Source organism: Acomys russatus, chromosome 18, assembly GCF_903995435.1.
Source record: "Acomys russatus chromosome 18, mAcoRus1.1, whole genome shotgun sequence".
NCBI classification, from domain to species: Eukaryota; Metazoa; Chordata; class Mammalia; order Rodentia; family Muridae; genus Acomys; species Acomys russatus.
In genome coordinates this window covers 15,618,458-15,637,608 of record NC_067154.1, presented here as the reverse complement: position 1 = coordinate 15,637,608, position 19,151 = coordinate 15,618,458, and the positions used below count along the sequence as shown (strand labels likewise).

Below are 19,151 nucleotides of genomic sequence, written 5' to 3'. Positions count from 1 at the left end.
AGCATTTTGGAACTTTTTTATTTTGCAAATAATACTTTTGTTTTAGTAATGTAAAAGTAATATTTGTAGTAGTTGGGTGATGGTGGCACACACCTTTAATCCCAGCCTGGTCTACAGATTGAGTTCCAGAACAGCCAGAACTGTTACACAGAGAAACCCTGTCTTGCCGGGGAGCGGGGGTGGGGGGGTTGGGGGGGGGCAGGGGGGGCCCAGGGTGAGGGGAGGGGTGAGCTTTGTAGTGATTGAAGTCTTTACTGAAAGCAGAGAAACTTCATACTATAACCATCATGACATTAGATTGCTACCCAGAATAAGGCTGAATTGGAGGGAGGTGGTTATTTAAACATCTCCACTTAGCTCATAACTGGTTGTTTTGACATTCTGACACAAGCTAGGTATGATGGCTACTCTTGGTTGTCAACTTGACTACATCTGGAATTAATTAGAACAAGTCATTTGGCACACCTGTGAGTTTTTTTTTTTTTTTTAATTAAATCACTTGAAGTGAGAAGACCCACTTGTAATCTGGATCTTCAAGGTGGGAAGACCCATCTTTTACCCAAATGTTCTGAGATAGGAAGATCTTCCTTTAATCTGGGCCACACCCTCTGCTAGCAGCCTATATAAGGACATGGAAAACTAAAGCTGGTCCTCTGTCTCTCTAGCAAGCCAATTCTTCACTGGCATTAGAGCCTACTTCTTCAGGATCCTGGCATATACTTAAGACCAGCTGAGATGTCTAGACTCATGGATTGAACAACTACTGGATTCTTAAATTTCCCATTGGTAGACAGCCATTGTTGTGTGTATGTGTGTGTGATATGTGCATATGTGATATATATGTATATATGTACATGTATATGCACGAATAAGATAGATAGATAGATAGGAAGAAAGAGAGAAATAAGTAGGTAATAGATGGATTCATTTTATAAGCTCTGTTCCTCTAGAGGACCCTAACTAATATACCAGAGTTACCTGAGAAGAGAGAAACTCAAGAGAAAATGCCTCCGGCAGAGTGTCTGTAGGGAAGTCTAAAGGCTATTTTCTTGAATAATGACTGCTGGGCCACTGGGGGCAGTGCAAATCCTGAGCTGGTGGTCCTGGGAGGTATAAGAAAGCAGGCGCAGCAAGCATAGGAAGCAAGCCAGAGAATAGAGCCCCTCCATGGCCTGGCTTGAGTTTCTCCTCCTCCTCCTCCTCTTCCTCCTCCTCCTCCTCCTCCTCCTCTTCTTCTTCTTCTTTAGGTTTTTTGTTTAGTTTTTTCAAGACAGGGTTTGTGTAGCCTTGCCTGTCCTGGACTCGCTTTGTAGACCAGGCTGGCCTTGAACTCAGCAAACCGCCTGCTTCTGCATCCTGAGTGCAGGGATTAAAGGTGTGAGCCACCATGCCCAGCTCCCGTGGCTTGAGTTCTTGTTTCTAGGTTCCTGTCTTGAGTTCCTGCCCTGACTTCCTGGATGGTGGACTGTAGCCTGACAGCCAAATAATCCCTCCCCACCCCCCAAGTGTTTTGTCACAGTAAAGCCAACTAAGACAATAACACTCAAGTTCATTGCATAACCATACTTTGGGGGCAGTTAAAGAAATCTATAGAACATATTGAAAAGAACTGAGTGAGTTTATGCTAATTATCCTCACCTCTCCATCTGATGTCAGGACCAAAGAATGGTAAGACCCACAGGCAACTTCAATGACTAATTTGTTTGACAAATTAGTAGAGATATGGCAGGGGACTAAACCATGATTTGTTGTCCCATTGCCCAGCTGGCTATAGGCATTGTGACCCCAGGTAAAGACTTCTCCATCTGAAAACAGAAGATGATAAGCAGCGTCAGAGCACACACTTCTCCATGCCTTGACTCCCACAGATGGACTAACACTCAGCTGCAAAGACTGCTCGACTTCCCCCTATCACACTCACTGCATGAGAGAATCTATTTGGGAACACACACCGCTTCCCATATCAAAGCAACACGATGGAACTGAACCGCACAAAGTTAAAAAATAGCTAGAAGTTGGTTTCCAAATTAACAGTGTTAAAATAAAAGAGAGAAAATAGTACATTAAAAGGCAAGACTGTAAGCTGTTACTTAATTCTTCTGGGTCTTTCCTTTAGAGAAGATGACCAATTAACTTTAAAATGTATTATATCACTTATACAATTATAAAAATTCATAAAAAGTATGTACATTTTTATGGATAACAAATCACACATCCACATAAACGAATAAATGAATTTGTGTTTTTTAAAAAAATTTATTTATTTATTATGTACACAGTGTTCTGTTTGCATATACACCTGCAGGCCAGAAAAGGGCATCAGATCACATTATAGATGGCTGTGAGCGACCATGTGGTTGCTGGGAACTGAACTCAGGACCTCTGGAAGAGCAGTCAGTGATCTTAACCTCTGAGCCATCTCTCCAGCCTTGAATAAATGACTGAATAAATGAATCACATGTATGCTCCCTGTCACCTGTGTTTTCTACCACATTGCCTAGGTTGTATTCTGAGTAGCTTCATCTGACCATCTGGTTTTATTTTCTTCTTTTGTGGTATACAAACTGCTACAGAACTTATCCAATGAATATGTTCACTTGATAATAAATTGTTCACTGGGTCTTTTCCAAATCTTCAATGATGTCTGTAGGATTTTTCCTCTGCAGATATTTTCTTCTCTGTCATCCTTGTCTGATAGTCTAACAGGTCATGTTAGTAATCACCCTATTTTCTACTGGGTCTCACTTGTTAGATTCTACAGGAAGTTGCTGGTTTGTGCTGAGCTCTGGTCCTGCACCCAACGGAAATGTCTTAGTGCTCACTCCTGCTCACTTTCCCCATCAGCAGGCAAAGTTTGCTGTTATCAAATCTGAGCGACCAAGAGGGGGAGGAGCCAGGAGTCATGGTCCCAAACAAGATAGCTTCAGCCTGCAAATACCCAGCTCCCTCCGCTGACGTCAGTCCTCTCTGTACAAAACTAATCTCTCAGTAGAGGGGAGCCTCCCCGACCCACCCCAGCACATCAAGTCACACCAGGACTGAAAGCCTCCTCTTCCCCTGTGGCCTGGCCAGGCAGCCCTACCAAGGGGGAAGTGATCAAAAGCAGGCAACAAAGTCCATGTCAGAAACAGCCCCTGCTCCCTTACCAGGACCCACATGAAGATCAAGCTGCCCACCAGTTACATAATGTGTAGGGGGTCTGGGATGGGGAAATAGGGGCAAGAGGGAGGGAGGGTGGGACCAGGAGGAAGGGGGCTGTGATTAGAATGTAAAGTGAATAAATTTTTTAAAAAGTAAATGAATTAAGAGAGACTGCAAACTTTGCATGCTGCATGTGTATTGCAATATCAGAATCATGCTAATAAATCAGAGACAACAAACAAACCAAAAAACCAAAAGACTCAAAATCAACCTCTCTGCTCAGCTGATGGTAGCCCGCACTTAATGGTGTGAAGCACTGGCCAATTCTAGAACTGCAAGAAAAGGCCACTACAGCCTGCCCTCTGCCACATGCACAGCGCCTTAGTGCCCCACACAACTGCTTATGTTAGACCACGCATGGTTTATTGATGTTGAAAAACTGTTTTGGTGATTCTTCCAGGCTTCTTTCTGATGGAGGTAACTTCCTCTATGGAGGATCTGCATTAATTTCTATAGCACCTGCAATGTACTTAAATTTCAAGGCCTGAGACTTCTCAGATCATTCTGTTTACCATGTCACAAACCTACAGCTGCAAACTCAGGGAGGGGTTATTTCACTTCTTCTTTTTCCTTCTCTGGTATGCTCCAAACAAGGAATTCTCCTGTTTTCTCCTTAGGAAGTGGCAAATCCTGGCTGAGAATGTAGCCTTTGCACTCTCCACCTATAGGAAGTCTCCTATTACACTATGAGACCTTGGCCTGTACCCCTTCACCTCAAGAGTATAAACCATAGCTCAGCATGAGCTAGGCAGGCGGGTGCCTCAAAAACAGTACAGCTTTCAGGTCTCCTTTGCCCTTACTTGACCTACTCTTACCTGACTTCGCCTTTCCTTAACTGCTAAGCCATCACTCCAGCCCCAGACTTTAGTTATTTCTTTAATTCAGAAATGGTCTGAATAATCTGATCTATACTAGAACCCCCTCCCAAATTCCTGGAATATATACCTCCGAGGCATAACTGAATTCTAATGATATAGCCATGAGAATGTTTTCTCTATACAACTACGACAAACTTCTGTCAGTCACTATTTAATGTAAGAATCACAGGCTAAAGCCAGGCGTGGTGGCACAGACCTTCAATGCCAGCACCCGGGAGGCAGAGGCGGGTGGATCACTGTGAGTTCAAGGCCAACCTGGTCTACAAAGTGAGTCCAGGATAGCCAAGGCTACACAGAGAAACCCTATCTCGGGGTGGGGTGGGAGGCAGGGGTGGGGGCAGGGGGAAGAATCATAGACTGCTAAGATTTAGAAGTATAACAAAATCAACATTTAGTCTCTCAATCCACAGCCCAGGAAGCTAAGTTCAATGCAAGTAGAGTTCTCATATAATAATTACACTTACTGAGTGGGAAAAGAAGGGCTGGGTACACTGTCTTTCCCCCCTGCTATCCCAGTACATTCATACTTCATGTTGCCCAATGCATGGCCAAGCTCACAGGACAGAGCCTGCAACTCTTGCTCAGTCAGAAAGTTTGTTCTCAAATTCAGGGCATCCTGGTCTTATTTCTTAACAAATAAGCAATGTCCCACACCTGTCCATTGAGTTCCCATTACCTGTTGTTGCAAGGACGATGTGTGGGCCACTCCCATAGCTAAGGCTGGCTATCTTTTTGCCAGTTAAAGAATCCAGTCTCCGAGGCTCGATTGTGCTCTGAATGTCACCTACCCCAAGACAGCCACTGCAGTTTGTACCAAGCACAAAAATCTGTGGGAAAAAACAGTTAGTTCAAGGAGGAACATTTCTAAAAAGTCTACAAATTGCCTTGGGCAAGCTTCCTAAAGTAAACCTCTTTGTTTCAGAATAAATAAAAATTAAATGCTTTATTCCTTAGTTCCCCCAATGTCTTCAATTTCCAAACCCATTACTAAAAATATGGGGTGGTTGTCTTTTTCTTCAAAGTTACCTCATCGTTGACTGTAGTGTATAAAACTTCATTGCCAGCACTGCCAAAGACACAAGCCTGACGAATCAACTGCAGTTCTTCCTCAGAGCAAAGGGAAAAAATTGGCCACTTTCCCACATCTAACATCTTCAACGATGACGGGGTAGCATGTACTGGCTGAAAAGAACAAGACTTATGTACTGAGACGACCAATTAAAACAAACATACAAAAACCATTCTTTGACTCTTGTCTCTGCAGAGTAAACTAGCTTGAAGAGGAATAACCCACAACTGGTATTGTCTGTGGCTTAAAGCTGCTTGCGCTACACAACTGCTCCTAGCCCAGTCTCCTGCACTCCTCCAAGACCAGGCACTAGTGGCCTGGCCAAAATCAGATCTTCAAAGTCACCACACTCACCCAAGTGTGGTCCCTGACCAGCTGAATGCGAGCAGCACAGCAAACAGTGGCTATGGTTTAAATGTAGCTGTGGAAACAAGCTAGTTAAGCAGGTGCAGCCTGGAGGATGGAGGAGAGTGGCCACTGCTGCACAGTATAACTCTTATGCTTCTGGCTCACAGCATATCTTTTAGGTCTTCTAGCAAGGTCCTCCCTCAGGGACACCTGGTCTTCCCTCCACTCAAGGGCTTCTGGGTCTGTTAGCTGGTTCAATTCTAAAACTGATGCACCATGAATCCCTATTACCTCAACCCAATGTAACATTTCTTTCCTTTGTTCTAGAGCTTTCTGCATGAACAGATCAAACAAAAACTGAAACGTATCTATTTCATCTCAGGAAACACCATTATTGATTTGCTGGTCCCAAGTCCATGCAAGGCATGCCATTATAAAAATCACTTTCCCTGTACTGCCTATTATGGGTCAGGCTATACTGACTGGTTTTGTGTGTCAACTTGACAAAAGTTACAGTCATCAGTAAGCAAGGGAGCCTCACTTGAGAAAATCTCTTCATAAGAGCCAACTGTAAGGCATTTTCTCAATTACTGATCAATGTGGGAAGGCGCAGCCCTTGGTGCTGGTGCCATGCCTGGGCTGGTAGTCCTGGCTTCTGTAAGAAAGCAGGCTGAGCAAGCATGGGGAACAAACCAGTAAGCAGCATCCTCCATGGCCTCTGCATCAGCTCCTGCCTGCAGGTTCCAGCCCTGCTTGAGTTCCTGTCCTGACTTCTTACAGTGATGGACTATATTCTGAAAGTGTAAAACTGAAGAAACCCTTTCCTCCCCAATTTGCTTTTAGGTCATGGTGTTTCTTCACAGCAATAGAAACCCAAACTAAGACAAGTTTGGTACCAGGAGTGGGGTACCAGTAGCAGACAGGACCATATTTTGGAGAAGATTGTGAAAGGACTTGGAACTTGGGGCTATAAGAGCCTCTGAGTGTTGAGCGCTCAGTAGGATGTCTGTAGGAGCTTGGAAGATAAGAATGCTGAGAGCAGTGCAGAAGATGGAGGCCTGGGTTGTGAAACTTCTGAGGGAAGCCTAAAGACTCTAACAGGGCTTTTGCTATTTTAAATTAAGATTCTGTGGTTCTGGTTAGCTGGGGCTGAACAATCAGCTGTGATTATCAAGATACCAGAACTACTGAAATGAAACTTCCACATTATTGGGAAAATTGATGCTGGTTAGTTGGAGCTAGGAAATTAGCAATGATTAATTTTTTAAAAACCAGCATGACTGAGGTAAAGAAATCAAATCTGGGAAGTGTTCCCTGAAAGCACAGAGAAGCTGTGTTCCAGAGGCAGCCACGGTTGTACACTGTGCTGGCAGCCTGACTTGGAAATGTGTAAGAGCCACCCATGTGGTACTTGTTTTGCAGGCATGGAAGGATCACAGAGAGCAGCCGAGGCTTGGCACTATGAGAGGCACTGTGAAGGTGCAGCCTAACGGCATCTGATGGTTCAGGACTGAACGGGGTCACCTGATGATGGTTCAGGACTGAACGGGGTCATGCAGAGAAGTTGAAGATTAGCAACATGAAGAGAGCCTATGAGAGGCTACCGGTGCAAAGTGGAGCCAGTTACAGCGGTAGACTCCATCATTTTCAAAATGGCAGTACCATGGGATGACCACCAAGAACAGCATTATCAGTGAAGTGGGGAGAGCCATAACCCAGAATATGAGCTGTGTGTGCTACAGAGGGTAGATGGAGAAGCGACCCAAGCCCTTTGGAGGAGACCAGATCATGAGCGAATCCCAGATAACTGGACATGGGTTAAACTGTTAGAGTTTGGTTTTGCTTGGTTCAGATTGTGACTGTGCCCTGGTTCGTCCCTCTTGAAGGTGGTGTTTAATTTAATTTTGATTTCTACAGATGCCTACAGCTGAAAGGCCTTGAATTTTTAAAAGATATTTTAGCATTTTAGAGAGATTAGCTATTTTAAAGAGACTGAAATTTTAATGTGTTTAAGACTATGAGACTTTTAAAGTTATGTTTTTAATGTGAGTTCTTAGGAATGAATAAGAAAGGAGGAGTTGTGGCTTAGTAGTGATGTGTTTGTGTATCAAGTTGACAAGGGGTCAATTGTACTGGCTGGTTTTGTGTGTCAACTTAACACAAGCTAGAGTCATCAGAGAGGAAAATGCCTCTAGCCCTGCTTGAGTTCCAGTCTTGACTTCCTCCAGTGATGGAAGTGTAAGCCATATAAACACTTTACTGCTCCAATTTGCCTTTTGGTCATTGTGTTTCATCACAACAATAGAAACCCAAACTAAGACACAGGCCATTATGTACATTTGCCTGTGCTGCTCACTAAGGTGGCAAGCATGTTCATCTTGGCAATTCTATGCCACTTCCTGGCCCCTGCTGCTCTGGGGTCCAATTAAACCCATAATATTTACTTCACCCAACTGGGCAGCAGCATCTCCAACCCTAAGATCTGGCAAAAGAAAACAGTGACAACAAAGCTCTTCAAATGTGCTGGTGCCGCCTCACCATTTTGTGTCTTACAGTATTAGTGAAGGGTATGTCTTCTGGGCCTGCCCAGAGGTCCTGTGGAGGATTCAGTTTTAAACAACAAATCCTTTCCAGCATTCCAGTTTCCTTACACCTAAGAATCCCTCTATCAATACTAATTCAAGGACTACCAGGCTCATTCTCAGTAGACCATCTTTCCCAAATGATTCAACTAACCAATCAAATAAACTCTTGGTACCCTCTTCCCCTTAAGTGTGAAAGTTCAATATTAAACCTAGAATCTCTGTTCAGTGGGCTCATATTGACAAACTCAGATCAATTCACTTTTATGTTTCCTCTACCATTACCCCACACACACTCCCCAGACTTCTGCTTGAATAGCAAACTCATTAGGTTCCACAACAGACGTTGGCAATGCCGGACATACTAACACGGAAGGAATCAGCAGCAGCAGGACAGGGAAAGCTAAGGAGGAAAAGGCAGGATAATCTTCTGAAATAGCTTTTATATGGTCTGTTATCTGAAGGTGCCACCCACAATCAGGGCGGGCCTTCCCACATCAATCAAGAACATCAGGAGGATACTTCTTCAGGTGAGGCTCCCTTCTCAAGTGATTGGACATTCAAACCAACTATAACATCAAGAACCATCTAGACAGTTTACGTGCTCATTAGCACAGGCAGCCATAGCAAGCTGGCAGAAATAACAGTGTACTAACAGTTTTGGAGACTCAAAAGTTCCAAATCAAGGTGTTAGCTAGCTTGCTCATAAGAGCCATCAAGGAATGGTCTATTCCAGGTTCCACTTCTTGGCTTGCAGAGGGCTCTTTCCATTTGTCTGCACTGCCTGCCTTGTATGTGGATGTCTTTGACCAATATTGCCCTTCTGATAAACACACAATTCAGACTGAATTAGGACCAACCTTAATGACCTCATCCTAACTAAGTTAATTACCTCAATGACCTCATGTCCACATAAATTGATTGCACTCTGAGGTCCTGGGTGTTGCACTTCAGTGCATAATCTTGGAGATCACAAAAACTCCAACAATGCATGGTAACTTCATAAGCATATACACTCCCCTAGGAGCATGTATCTGTTATAAAGTGGTCTTCAAAGAGAGGTTATTTATCTTTCACATTGGAGACACTTTTACTTATATACTTAATTTTTGAAATTTAAAAATATAGATATGTAAGTATATTTACAACAACCAATATGCCATCAAATAATATTTTTAAGTATTTCCCAGAATAATCACAGAACTCATGTTTAATCTGAAAGAGCAAAGAATTTCCAGTCACTTTCTCATCAGCTAGCAAACAAACCTTATTAAGACCTCAGAGGACAAGCCACTGCTTTCTACAGATCTGAAAGAGTATGTAGCCCCCCAGCTTGGAAGGCAGCTGAGGATGACTAAGCTGACTTCCAAACACCTGTTCTCATCAGCGCGTTACTCTGGGGCTGTACAGACTGCTCTAGTACAGTTCTTGAGCAAAGAGCTAGAGGCAGTCTCTTTTATCACCGTGCCACTGGTGCCTTGAATGAAGGTTTGTATACAATAAGCACTGATTAAATGAAGAAAAAAATGTCAGGCAAAGGGCTGCAAGTCCTTATTTCCAGCTCTTCTACCCATGTTTCCTCAGGCAAATTGAAAGCCTCTGAGCCAAGGATGATGCCTTCTACTTTCAAGTTTGGGACAGCGGCAATGCTGTCTCTCTTACTCAATCCTGAAGCAGTAATTACTGTTTTGTTTTGTTTTTTGTTTGTTTTTTCAGTTACTTTAAACAGCAGAGCATTTGGCAGAACAGTATCAGTGGGCATGCAAAAGTTAAGACTGAGTTTGGAATCTGGCATTGTTTTTTAAATCTCACAAGTACAAGCTGCAACTATATGGAATATTTCTACTCTCATCATCTATTTCAGGAAACTGAAGACTTTATATGATGATATTATATTAATTTGGAATCAAAAAGTACACACACACACACACACACACACACACACACACACACACACACACACTAGAGCACTCTGTCTCCTGGAAGAAGAGTGACTTGCTCAGAGCTGGGCCACAGAAAACAGAGCAGTGCTATGAGATAGATTTTAGTTTAAGCATCTATTTTAAATTACCTACTTCCTCATATCATGAAGGAATCTGATTTTTTTATGAGGTCTGCTTTATTTATTTTCTTCCTTCTGTAAATTTTAAGAAGAGTAAAGTTTGAAACATGGCATAAAGAATCTAACGGAAGCTGGGCATGGTGGTGCATGCCTTTAATCCCATCAAATTAAAGGCTGAGGGGGAAAATTGTTGGGAGTTCAAGGCCAGAATGGACTACAAAGTGAGTCCAGGACAGCCAGGGCTCCATAGAGAAACCAAAAAACCAAAGGGGGGAAAAAGAATCTAATGGAGATATTACTGGTAGTCTTCTACAGTTTTTATATATTATCTCTAGTTTTTACAAAATCAGGACATAGATTTTGCTAGAGAATCCACCAAGATCAATTCCCTCACGATGCAAGAGATCAGAGGCCCATGTGTCTACATATCACCTGAGTGCTGAGTAAAATGTTCCCCTAAGGGCACAGGGCTGGAGGCCTTAAGTCTGTGCACCTGCCTCACAGAGTCCTTCAGGGCAGCTTGGCATGCACTGTCAAGATGCAATGCCTGGTTACAACCTCAGCTGTTTCCGCTTTCTCAAACATACGTTGGGATTTTATCCTGGCCCTTTCCTACAAAATCAAGTTGCTTCCTGGATACCAAAAATCAAGTCATGAATTCTAACCAGTTCCTAAACAGTTGTCTACAAGTCATTAATTTTGCACTTTCTTCTTGGTTGGCTTATATAAATATGCATAGTACCCAGCCCATGATCCCCTGAGCACTGAGATTTCAATGTGTGAATGAGGTTCATGCAGTCTGCAGCCCACATTATTAAGGCATGTCACTGAGGAGAAGGACGTCAAGTATGATAGAATTATTGAATAAGAGACACAAAATAAGACACCACCATTCCTTCCTAGGGGATCACAAGCTAATGAAAATAGCCACAAATAGCTGTCTGTTAGACACCTAGATGCTTGGCAACAGTCATACAAATCCACTTTTTAAGTGCGTGAGGGAACTATTACCTAGGGAACTGATAGCTTAATTTATAAATGCATATGCTTTTTGGAGAAAATACTTAATAGTAGCTGCATGAGATTATAGCATTTTGTTCCAGGACACTCATGGAAACAGTGTACAAAATGTGTCAACCATTGTGTGTATGCCAGAAATGTGTAGGTTTGAGTCACCAACTGTTCAATGCCCACTGTCAGGTGAGGAGCTGGCTAAAGAGCTGGTGTGCTGGCCAGTATTTATATCAACATGACAGAATAGGTAGAATCATCTGTGAAGAAGGAATCTTAATCAAGAAAATGTTTCCATACGATTGGCCTGTGGCAAGTCTACAGAACACTTTCTTGATTTATGGCTGATGTGGGAGGGCCCAGCCCATTATGGGCGGTCCTGGGGTGTATAAGAAAGCAAACTGGGCAAGCCAGAAGCAAGCCAGTAAGCAGCAGCCCTCCACATCAGCTCTTACACTTACTGCCTAGCATGGCTTCCCTCAGTGATGATCTGTCATGTGAGAGTATAAGCAAAAATAAACGCTCTCCTCCCAAAGTTGCTTATGGTCATGTTGTTTCACAGAACAGAAACCCTAACTAGGAGCTGGTCATGGACAAGAAAATGTGGGGAACTGAACTCTTCAAGGAAATAAGAGCTTTACAATATCCATCACTGAGATAGTGTCTCTTGAATTCAGTGCCAGGGTGGTCCAGATGCCCTCCTGACTATCCAATCACTTCCTGAGGAGTTCTTACACTACTTAAATCATATCCTATACACTGCCCCTACCTGTAGCTGGCATCTCTGTGCAAAATGCAAGTAATGAGATGTTAACTCTGACAAGGAAAACAGAGTACAGGAACTACAGCTGCTATAAATTAGAGGCTAAGATGCTTCCTGTTAGTCTGAGTGTATGGTCTGGAACAAACAGGTTCTGTTGCCACTGAGAAAGCCATGGGATGACCACACTGCACATGACCACCGCAAACTGACAAGCTGTCACAATTCAGTTTAAAATATAGCCTAAAATGACATGTTGGACATGCCGAGTAAACAAGGACTTTAAAAAAAAAGAAAAGAAAAAAGCAATGCCTCACCTTCTGAAGATTTCCTGGCTGTAACATTTTGTATGTAATAAGCAAATTTCACTGCTGCTGCTGTGAATCCATTTGTTTAATTTTATAAAATCTGTTCCCAGAAACAATTACGATTTTTTCTATTAACACATTTTAAGTAAGTGTGTGCTTGCATGGAAGTGTGTGTGTGTGGGAGGGGGAGAAGCACATACGGCCACGGAGGCCAGAACAGGGCCTCAGGTGTTCTGAAGCTGGAGTTACATATGATTATGAGTCACGTAACAAGGGCTTGGGAACCAAACTCCGGTCCTCATCGGGAGCCCCAGGCACTCTTGATTGTTGAGCCATCTCTCCAGTTACTCCTCTGCTATCCTTGCCAAGTCTCTCAAGCTCTACTATTAGTTTGTAAGCCACTTTTATAAATTCCTACAAAGGTTCACCCACAAGTATTCATGTCAGCATGTGGTTGAATTTCAAAAGTTTGGCTGTTATGCACACTATGTTACCTTTATATAATTATTACAAAATTGTTATAATTAAATTTTACCTCTTTTATGTTCTCAAGTAGAAAAAAAGGCAAAGTAACAGTTAATATTAAACTGTTCCATGGAGGTGAGTATATATTTTGTATATTTAGCACAGGCATAAGATAGCTATCAAGAGGCAGGGTGAAAGATGGGAAGCAATACCCACTGGATACAGGATGGGAGACAGTACCCACTGGATACTGGATGGGAAACAGTACCATTGGATACTGGATGGGAGGCAGTACCCACTAGATACTGGATGGGAAACAGTACCATTGGATACTGGATGGGAAACAGTACCATTGGATACTGGATGGGAAACAGTACCATTGGATACTGGATGGGAAACAGTACCATTGGATACTGGATAGGAGACAGTACCATTGGATACTGGATGGGAAGCAGTACCATTGGATACTGGGTAGAAAACAGTATCATTGAATACTGCATGGACTTAAACTGGTTGACTGTAATGTTCAGATGTGATGAAAAAGAATTAAAATGGCATGATGAGTTGGAAGCATATCTTCTACTATGACTATATTTTTAATGTTTTTTTTAATATTTGGGAAAGGAATAAACATTCAAACAAAGCCCTTTACAGTCATCATCCGTGAAGAGAAGCTTATATCCTGAACTAGTTCAAATGCCATCCTCCCAGGGAGCCCTTTCTCAACCCACTAGGTGACATCAGTTCCTTGCTGGTTCCATGCACTTCCTATATCCCTCATACAATTATTTATTGGTATGTCAGGCACCACACTGCCAGTCTTTCCAAGAAAGGCTTATATGATCTCACTGATCTTCTCACCAGGTGAACAACAGATATGTTTCATGCAAAAGAATATGCATGCTGCAAGGCAAGCTCTTTTCTAACCTTGCCACTTTCTCCATAGAAACCAGGCAGTTCTTCTTCCATATGGACTCAGTCCTGTGCAGTCCCTGAGGAAAAAATATGTGGTAAGATCAGGAGCCCATGCCAGATGAAGGTACAGAGAAAACTGCTGTATAAGCAGGTGCCTGCATCCTCAGCATTTGGGAGGCTAGGAAGTAGAAAGAAGCCTAGGTGACAAAGCAAGGCGTCCTACCAAACAAACAAAATTGCTTTACTTTTAATTAACAGGGGATATAAGTCCCAATATGGTGAATGGGTGTTAAAGGAATTAACCTTTAGCATGGGATTCAACAGCTATAAGCCCTACAAGTTTTCACTGTTCATGAACTCTTAAGGGACTCATCCTTCTAAAGTCTGGAAAGGCCAACCTACAGCAATAGAACTCCTTCTGTCTATAAGGAAATGAGCAGAAAATTTCATCTCACAGATGACCTTTCTATTGATAGAGAAAAACAAATTCTAGACCTTTGTCAAGTTTTCTGAGACTGTAAGGAAAGTTTTAAATCATAATGAAGACCAGACTTATCAGTTCTCAGCTCCTGAAGAATGTATCAACTGCTAAGCTGGAAAAACAAAGGACAAATGAATGAAAAGGATGAATGAGATGAATGCAGTTTTGATGCCATGGACTTTAACAACAACAACAACCACCACAAAAAGGTCTGAAACAAAAAGCCATCAAGTACATAGTAACTTAGGGGATGGCTGGGGCAGCCCTACTGGAAGACACGCAGAATGTTCGCTGTGGTTCAACCACTGCACACTCACTATCCCATAGCTAAAAACCATAGAAATAAAGTAGTATTTCCCTCCAAAAGTCAATTTAATAAATCCGTATTTAGTACCGTTCACTGTTTTCTCAGTTACTAGGTTTGCTCTGATTATTTAAATGCATGCACTTCTATCAGTGTTTTACCTGGTGTTTGCTACAGTAGAGTTACAACTCAAAAAAGAGAGATTTAAAAATCAAACTGGGATCAAATGTCACCATGCCCTTTATCAACGTTTTATATGTTCTTGATGAAATTTGTACTTTTTTCTCAACTATAAGTATGAATTTAAAACCATGACAATGAATCATTGAATGTTTGGAAAGTTCATTTTTAAAAGGCATGTTTAGATTTAAAAGCTCACTTAAGGACTGGAGATGAACTTCAAGGGCAGACCATTTGTCTACCCAAAACCAAAACCAAAAGAGATCACTTCAAGTTTTTCTCTTGTAAACTTACATGATTTGGTTTGGAAAAATATTTTGCCAAAATTAATCAACACATGCATCACAGCACTTCATCAATCCAGTGAAATCCTAATTTTCTTTAAACCCCAACATGACCATTACTGCTGTGGCTCCTGACTAGCCAAATGGGCTGGGCCCTTCTGTACTTCCGTGGCACTTCTCTCTTTGCAGCCTGAAGAACGGCATTCTTAAATGCCCTGCCTCATGTTGTGTGACTTATTTTCTCTAGTAATTAGCAAGCTCTTCCAGAGCAGACCACAGTTCTTTTGTTACTAGAACCACCAGGGCATGGGACTCAAGAGTAGAACATAATATATATGCACCGAGTGCTGGTAAATAGGACCTTTATATTCTCAACTGGCATGCCTATTGAGGCGCCCTCCCACACCCCAGTACTGAGGATCAAACCTAGGGCTTTGTATATGCAGAGTGAGCCTAAGTATTTAAGGGTGCCCCTACCCTCTTTCAGCTTTAACCTAATTGGAAACACCTTTTCCATATTTAACACTAAATTTCCTAGGATAAGAAATGAAAGGAAAAAGAGACTTGGCTTTAGGGGCACAGCTCAATGAGAGTGCACTGGCGTGGCATGGTGAAGTTCTGGTTCAATGCGAGCGTCACAGAACTAGAAAGAAGAAAGAAGAGACAAGGAAGAGAATGATGACGAAGAATAGAGGAAAGAGTTCAAAGGCAGGGAGGAGGAGGAGGATGGAGATAACCGCCCTCTCCGCCCCATAGGTCTCCTGTTGCCAGCAGGGAGGGGAACTTTCATATGTGCGAAGATGAGTGATTAGGAATCCTGAGATTTTTAAGTAGAAAAAAAAAGTAACTCTTTTCATTATCTTTCTTTAATCACTGTAAGTACAACCAACTCCTTAAGAATGTTGGTTGAAAAAAAAAAGTCCATTCTGCTTGCCAAACTGGTTGGGCTGAAAACAGGGTTGCTCTGTGTTATCTTGGCTGTCCTGGACTTGCTTTGTAGACCAGACTGGCCTCAAACTCAGTGATCCCCTGCCTCTGCCTCCTGAGTGCTGGGATTACAGGCATGGTTGGGTTAAAATGTAACTGTATGCATGACATAAGGGCATTACATATACAAAGAAGAAGTATTCATCAGAGCCAGTCAAGATTAACTGTAGTATTAACATAATTTCATGTTATTCAAAGTTGTCAAAATTCAAAAATAAGACCAATTACTAATATGAAATAACATAAACACATCCCCTAATTTTGTTTTTAAAAAAGAATTAAAGACTTGTTTTCCACCATGTCAAAGTGACAAAAATAACAGAGAAAACGGATTTTCCCAATTTGTAGCATTTGGGCTACAATATGTGGTGATTATAGCTGTTTCATTGTCACCTGGGTGATTCATACACGACACCGTGAGTGGTTCCACAGTTGCTGCTCCCAGACCCTCTCAGCAGGCATCACCGCCCTGCCACCCATGCTTGTGAGCAAGCACCAGGTAGAGGCCAGCCACAAATGTGGCCTAACCAAAACTGCAAAATTACCAAAAAACATCCTGAGATTTGTTTTGCAATTTTTTTTAATAACTTGAGTAGTTCCCGAATGAGAACCTTGTAAATGATGACATTATCTTACAAGTCCGCAGTTGCTTTGCCTGGAACATCAAGTTTTCCTGTGTGCATTCCAGATATGTTATACAGAGTGGCTAGGAACACTTCCTCCTCAAGTGTCTGTACCTGGTTGCTGGAGTTCTGGAGTCTGCAAGGTGATTGGTCTGGATTGTTGTAAAGCTGTCTTCTAGAAAAGAGTTAGCATGACTAAAAATATAAGCACAATAAATTCTATTAGAGAAATTGAAAAAAGAAAATATGCCATTTTTCAAAGTCAACAATCCACTATTAAGGAAAATATTTCTTAAATCATATCAGCTCTCTTATTAAAATAATAGCAGTAGATGTAGCTAAATATAAAATATTAAAATTTTTAAATGCAACTTTTGGATATTATACTTTTTATAAGTTTCAAGACAGGGCTTTAACAGTGTGAACAATGAAACATATGCAAAAATATAAAGAAAGTTGTGTTTTCATTTTGGTTTTTGAGACAGTCTCACTTTGTAGCCATGACTGACCAGGAATTCACTATGTAGACCGAACTCTAGCTCCACCTGCCTCTGCCTCCCAAGCACACTTAGTGTCATGTCTAGGCACCAAGTAAAGTCTAATTGAAGCTAGTGAGCTATAATAAAGCCAAATGTAACACCTTTACATGTACAGGAAGAATTCTTTTTGTTTCTTTGATTTTCAGGTCCTTCTATATAGCCCAGGCTGGCCGAGAACTCAATATGTAGCCCAGGTTGGCATCAAAGTTGGAGTCTTGCTGAATTAACCTCCCCAATGTTATGTTTATAGGTGTATGCTTGAAATGGAGTGTCTGTGACCTATTTCACTTACATACAAGACCTCAAGGGAACCACACTTTATTTCCTAAAACAGTTGCTCTCCACCAATGTCTTCCTTCCTCTAAGCCCTCCAGTCAAGAGGCAAAGGCTACTCAGATTTGTCTGGCTCATACAAAGACTATGATCAGGATGGGAAGTGTATAAATTAAAATTTAAAAATTAAAAACCCAAAACCCCTAATAGAGATCACTGAATATCATGACATAACAGCACACTGGTCATCCCTATGGTCAATGTCAGGGGACATTAAGAAGCAACTGCAGTTGTCGTGGGAGCTCTTGTGTCACTCTTAGAGGAAGCATGCAGGGTGAACAAACATTAATTACTATTACTCATACTCACTATGGTCTTCTGTCCTACTTGAGATAGGCTGTTATTATTTGGATTTTCATAGGAAAGAAATATTAAGGCTGAGTTCTGTAATGTTCATTGGCTCATATTTTATTAAAAAATTCATACAAGGAAAAAAAACAAGCAATTGTAAATCTGGGCATGGCATCCCACACCTGTAATCCCAGCACTCATGGAGGCAGAGGCAAATGGATCTCTGTGAGTTTGAGGCTAGCCTGGTCTACAAAGCAAGTCCAGGACAGCCAAGGCTACACAGAGAAACGCTACCTCCAAAAAAAAACAGAAAAAGAAAAGAAAAAAGCTATTCCAAGGTACAATAACAGAGTACAGTGGCAGTGTTTTAGGACCCAAACCCCATCAATACCATACTCTGTGGATGTTCAAGTCACTTATAGAGGCTGTAACACGTAACATGCATATAGCCAGGCACACCCTCCTCGTGAGGACTTTCATCCAGCCACAGAGTAGCACCAAACCCCTGGAAATGCAGTGTAGATGGTTGCTGTCCCTCCAGGCTTGGTGCCTGTAACTTCAGTCCTAGAGACGCTAAAGTCGGGGCATTTGAATTCCAGGCCAGGCTGAGCTAGTGAAGTACAGAGTAAAGATCATGTATTAAAAGAAAAAAGAAAATAGCCTTTATTGTTTAGTTAATAATGACTCCCCAAAATTCTGTATGTTCAGTAAAGGTTCTTTCATAATATTTCCAATTCAAGATTTGTTGGCTCTGAGACTGCAGAATACAGGGATATTGAAACACAGGAATTTGCAAAGTTGGCTATATAGTTTTTCTGAGCACATCTGTAGTGGTTATTTGGCTAATTTCGCTTACATGAAGGACTCTGGTCTTTTCATTTTGCCGTGGTGAGTTAGGCTGGAAAATCCAGACACTTACAACCCTTACCTGTAAAGGACAATGACATCTGTCACAGTGACAATGCTGCAGGCCTCAGGACAGAGCCCGGGAGTGTTTCCTCCTAAAAGGACTTTTCACTCCACCGTAAATGTCACCATCCCACAGTCACCAGGTTGTTTAAAATAAGAGCCCACCACTGCACTTTCAACCCATATCCCATTTTTATAAGCATTTAACACTTTCTGGCAAAAGTATTAAATGTTGATTGTTCATTTTTTTTTTCCCACAAGAATGTAGGCATCAGAGAAAAAGCATCTTCTTATTCATTGCTCCTCCCCCTCAAAAACCCTCCAAAACTAGGATAGCATCTACTATAAAAATCAGTGTCACCGCAGTCCAAATTCTGTACAAAATGTTTCTGGAATAAGTTAGATTTCAATCTAACTTTCACTCATATAGTTAACTATTTTGTAGGCAATGTTTGTGGGGGAGACACAGAGGACCATAGAAGTGTATAAAATCAAGAGTCACTGGGTGCTACGAAGCCTTACCAGGCTTTGGACTGCAAGGTATTGAGACTGGAGCTGGAACAGGATGGGTCAATTATGGGCTGGACAACACTTGGACCAGGCCTACTTATGCACATACCT

General features: G+C 41.9%; 1 protein-coding gene across 1 annotated transcript in view; it reads right to left on the bottom strand.

The window, feature by feature from the left end:
- Nucleotides 1-16,724, bottom strand: part of Rcbtb2 (RCC1 and BTB domain containing protein 2) — a 32,243-nt gene extending 15,519 nt beyond the window's left edge. Inside the window, exons 1-5 of the mRNA XM_051160826.1 lie at nucleotides 16,573-16,724; nucleotides 13,612-13,676; nucleotides 5,106-5,261; nucleotides 4,756-4,906; nucleotides 1,639-1,805 (exon numbers count right to left, since the gene is read on the bottom strand). Of these exons, the coding sequence (XP_051016783.1) occupies nucleotides 1,639-1,805; nucleotides 4,756-4,906; nucleotides 5,106-5,261; nucleotides 13,612-13,653 (516 nt within the window). The 5' untranslated portion in view covers nucleotides 13,654-13,676; nucleotides 16,573-16,724. The remainder of the gene's footprint in view (nucleotides 1-1,638; nucleotides 1,806-4,755; nucleotides 4,907-5,105; nucleotides 5,262-13,611; nucleotides 13,677-16,572) is intronic.
- Nucleotides 16,725-19,151: the final 2,427 nt, after the last annotated feature.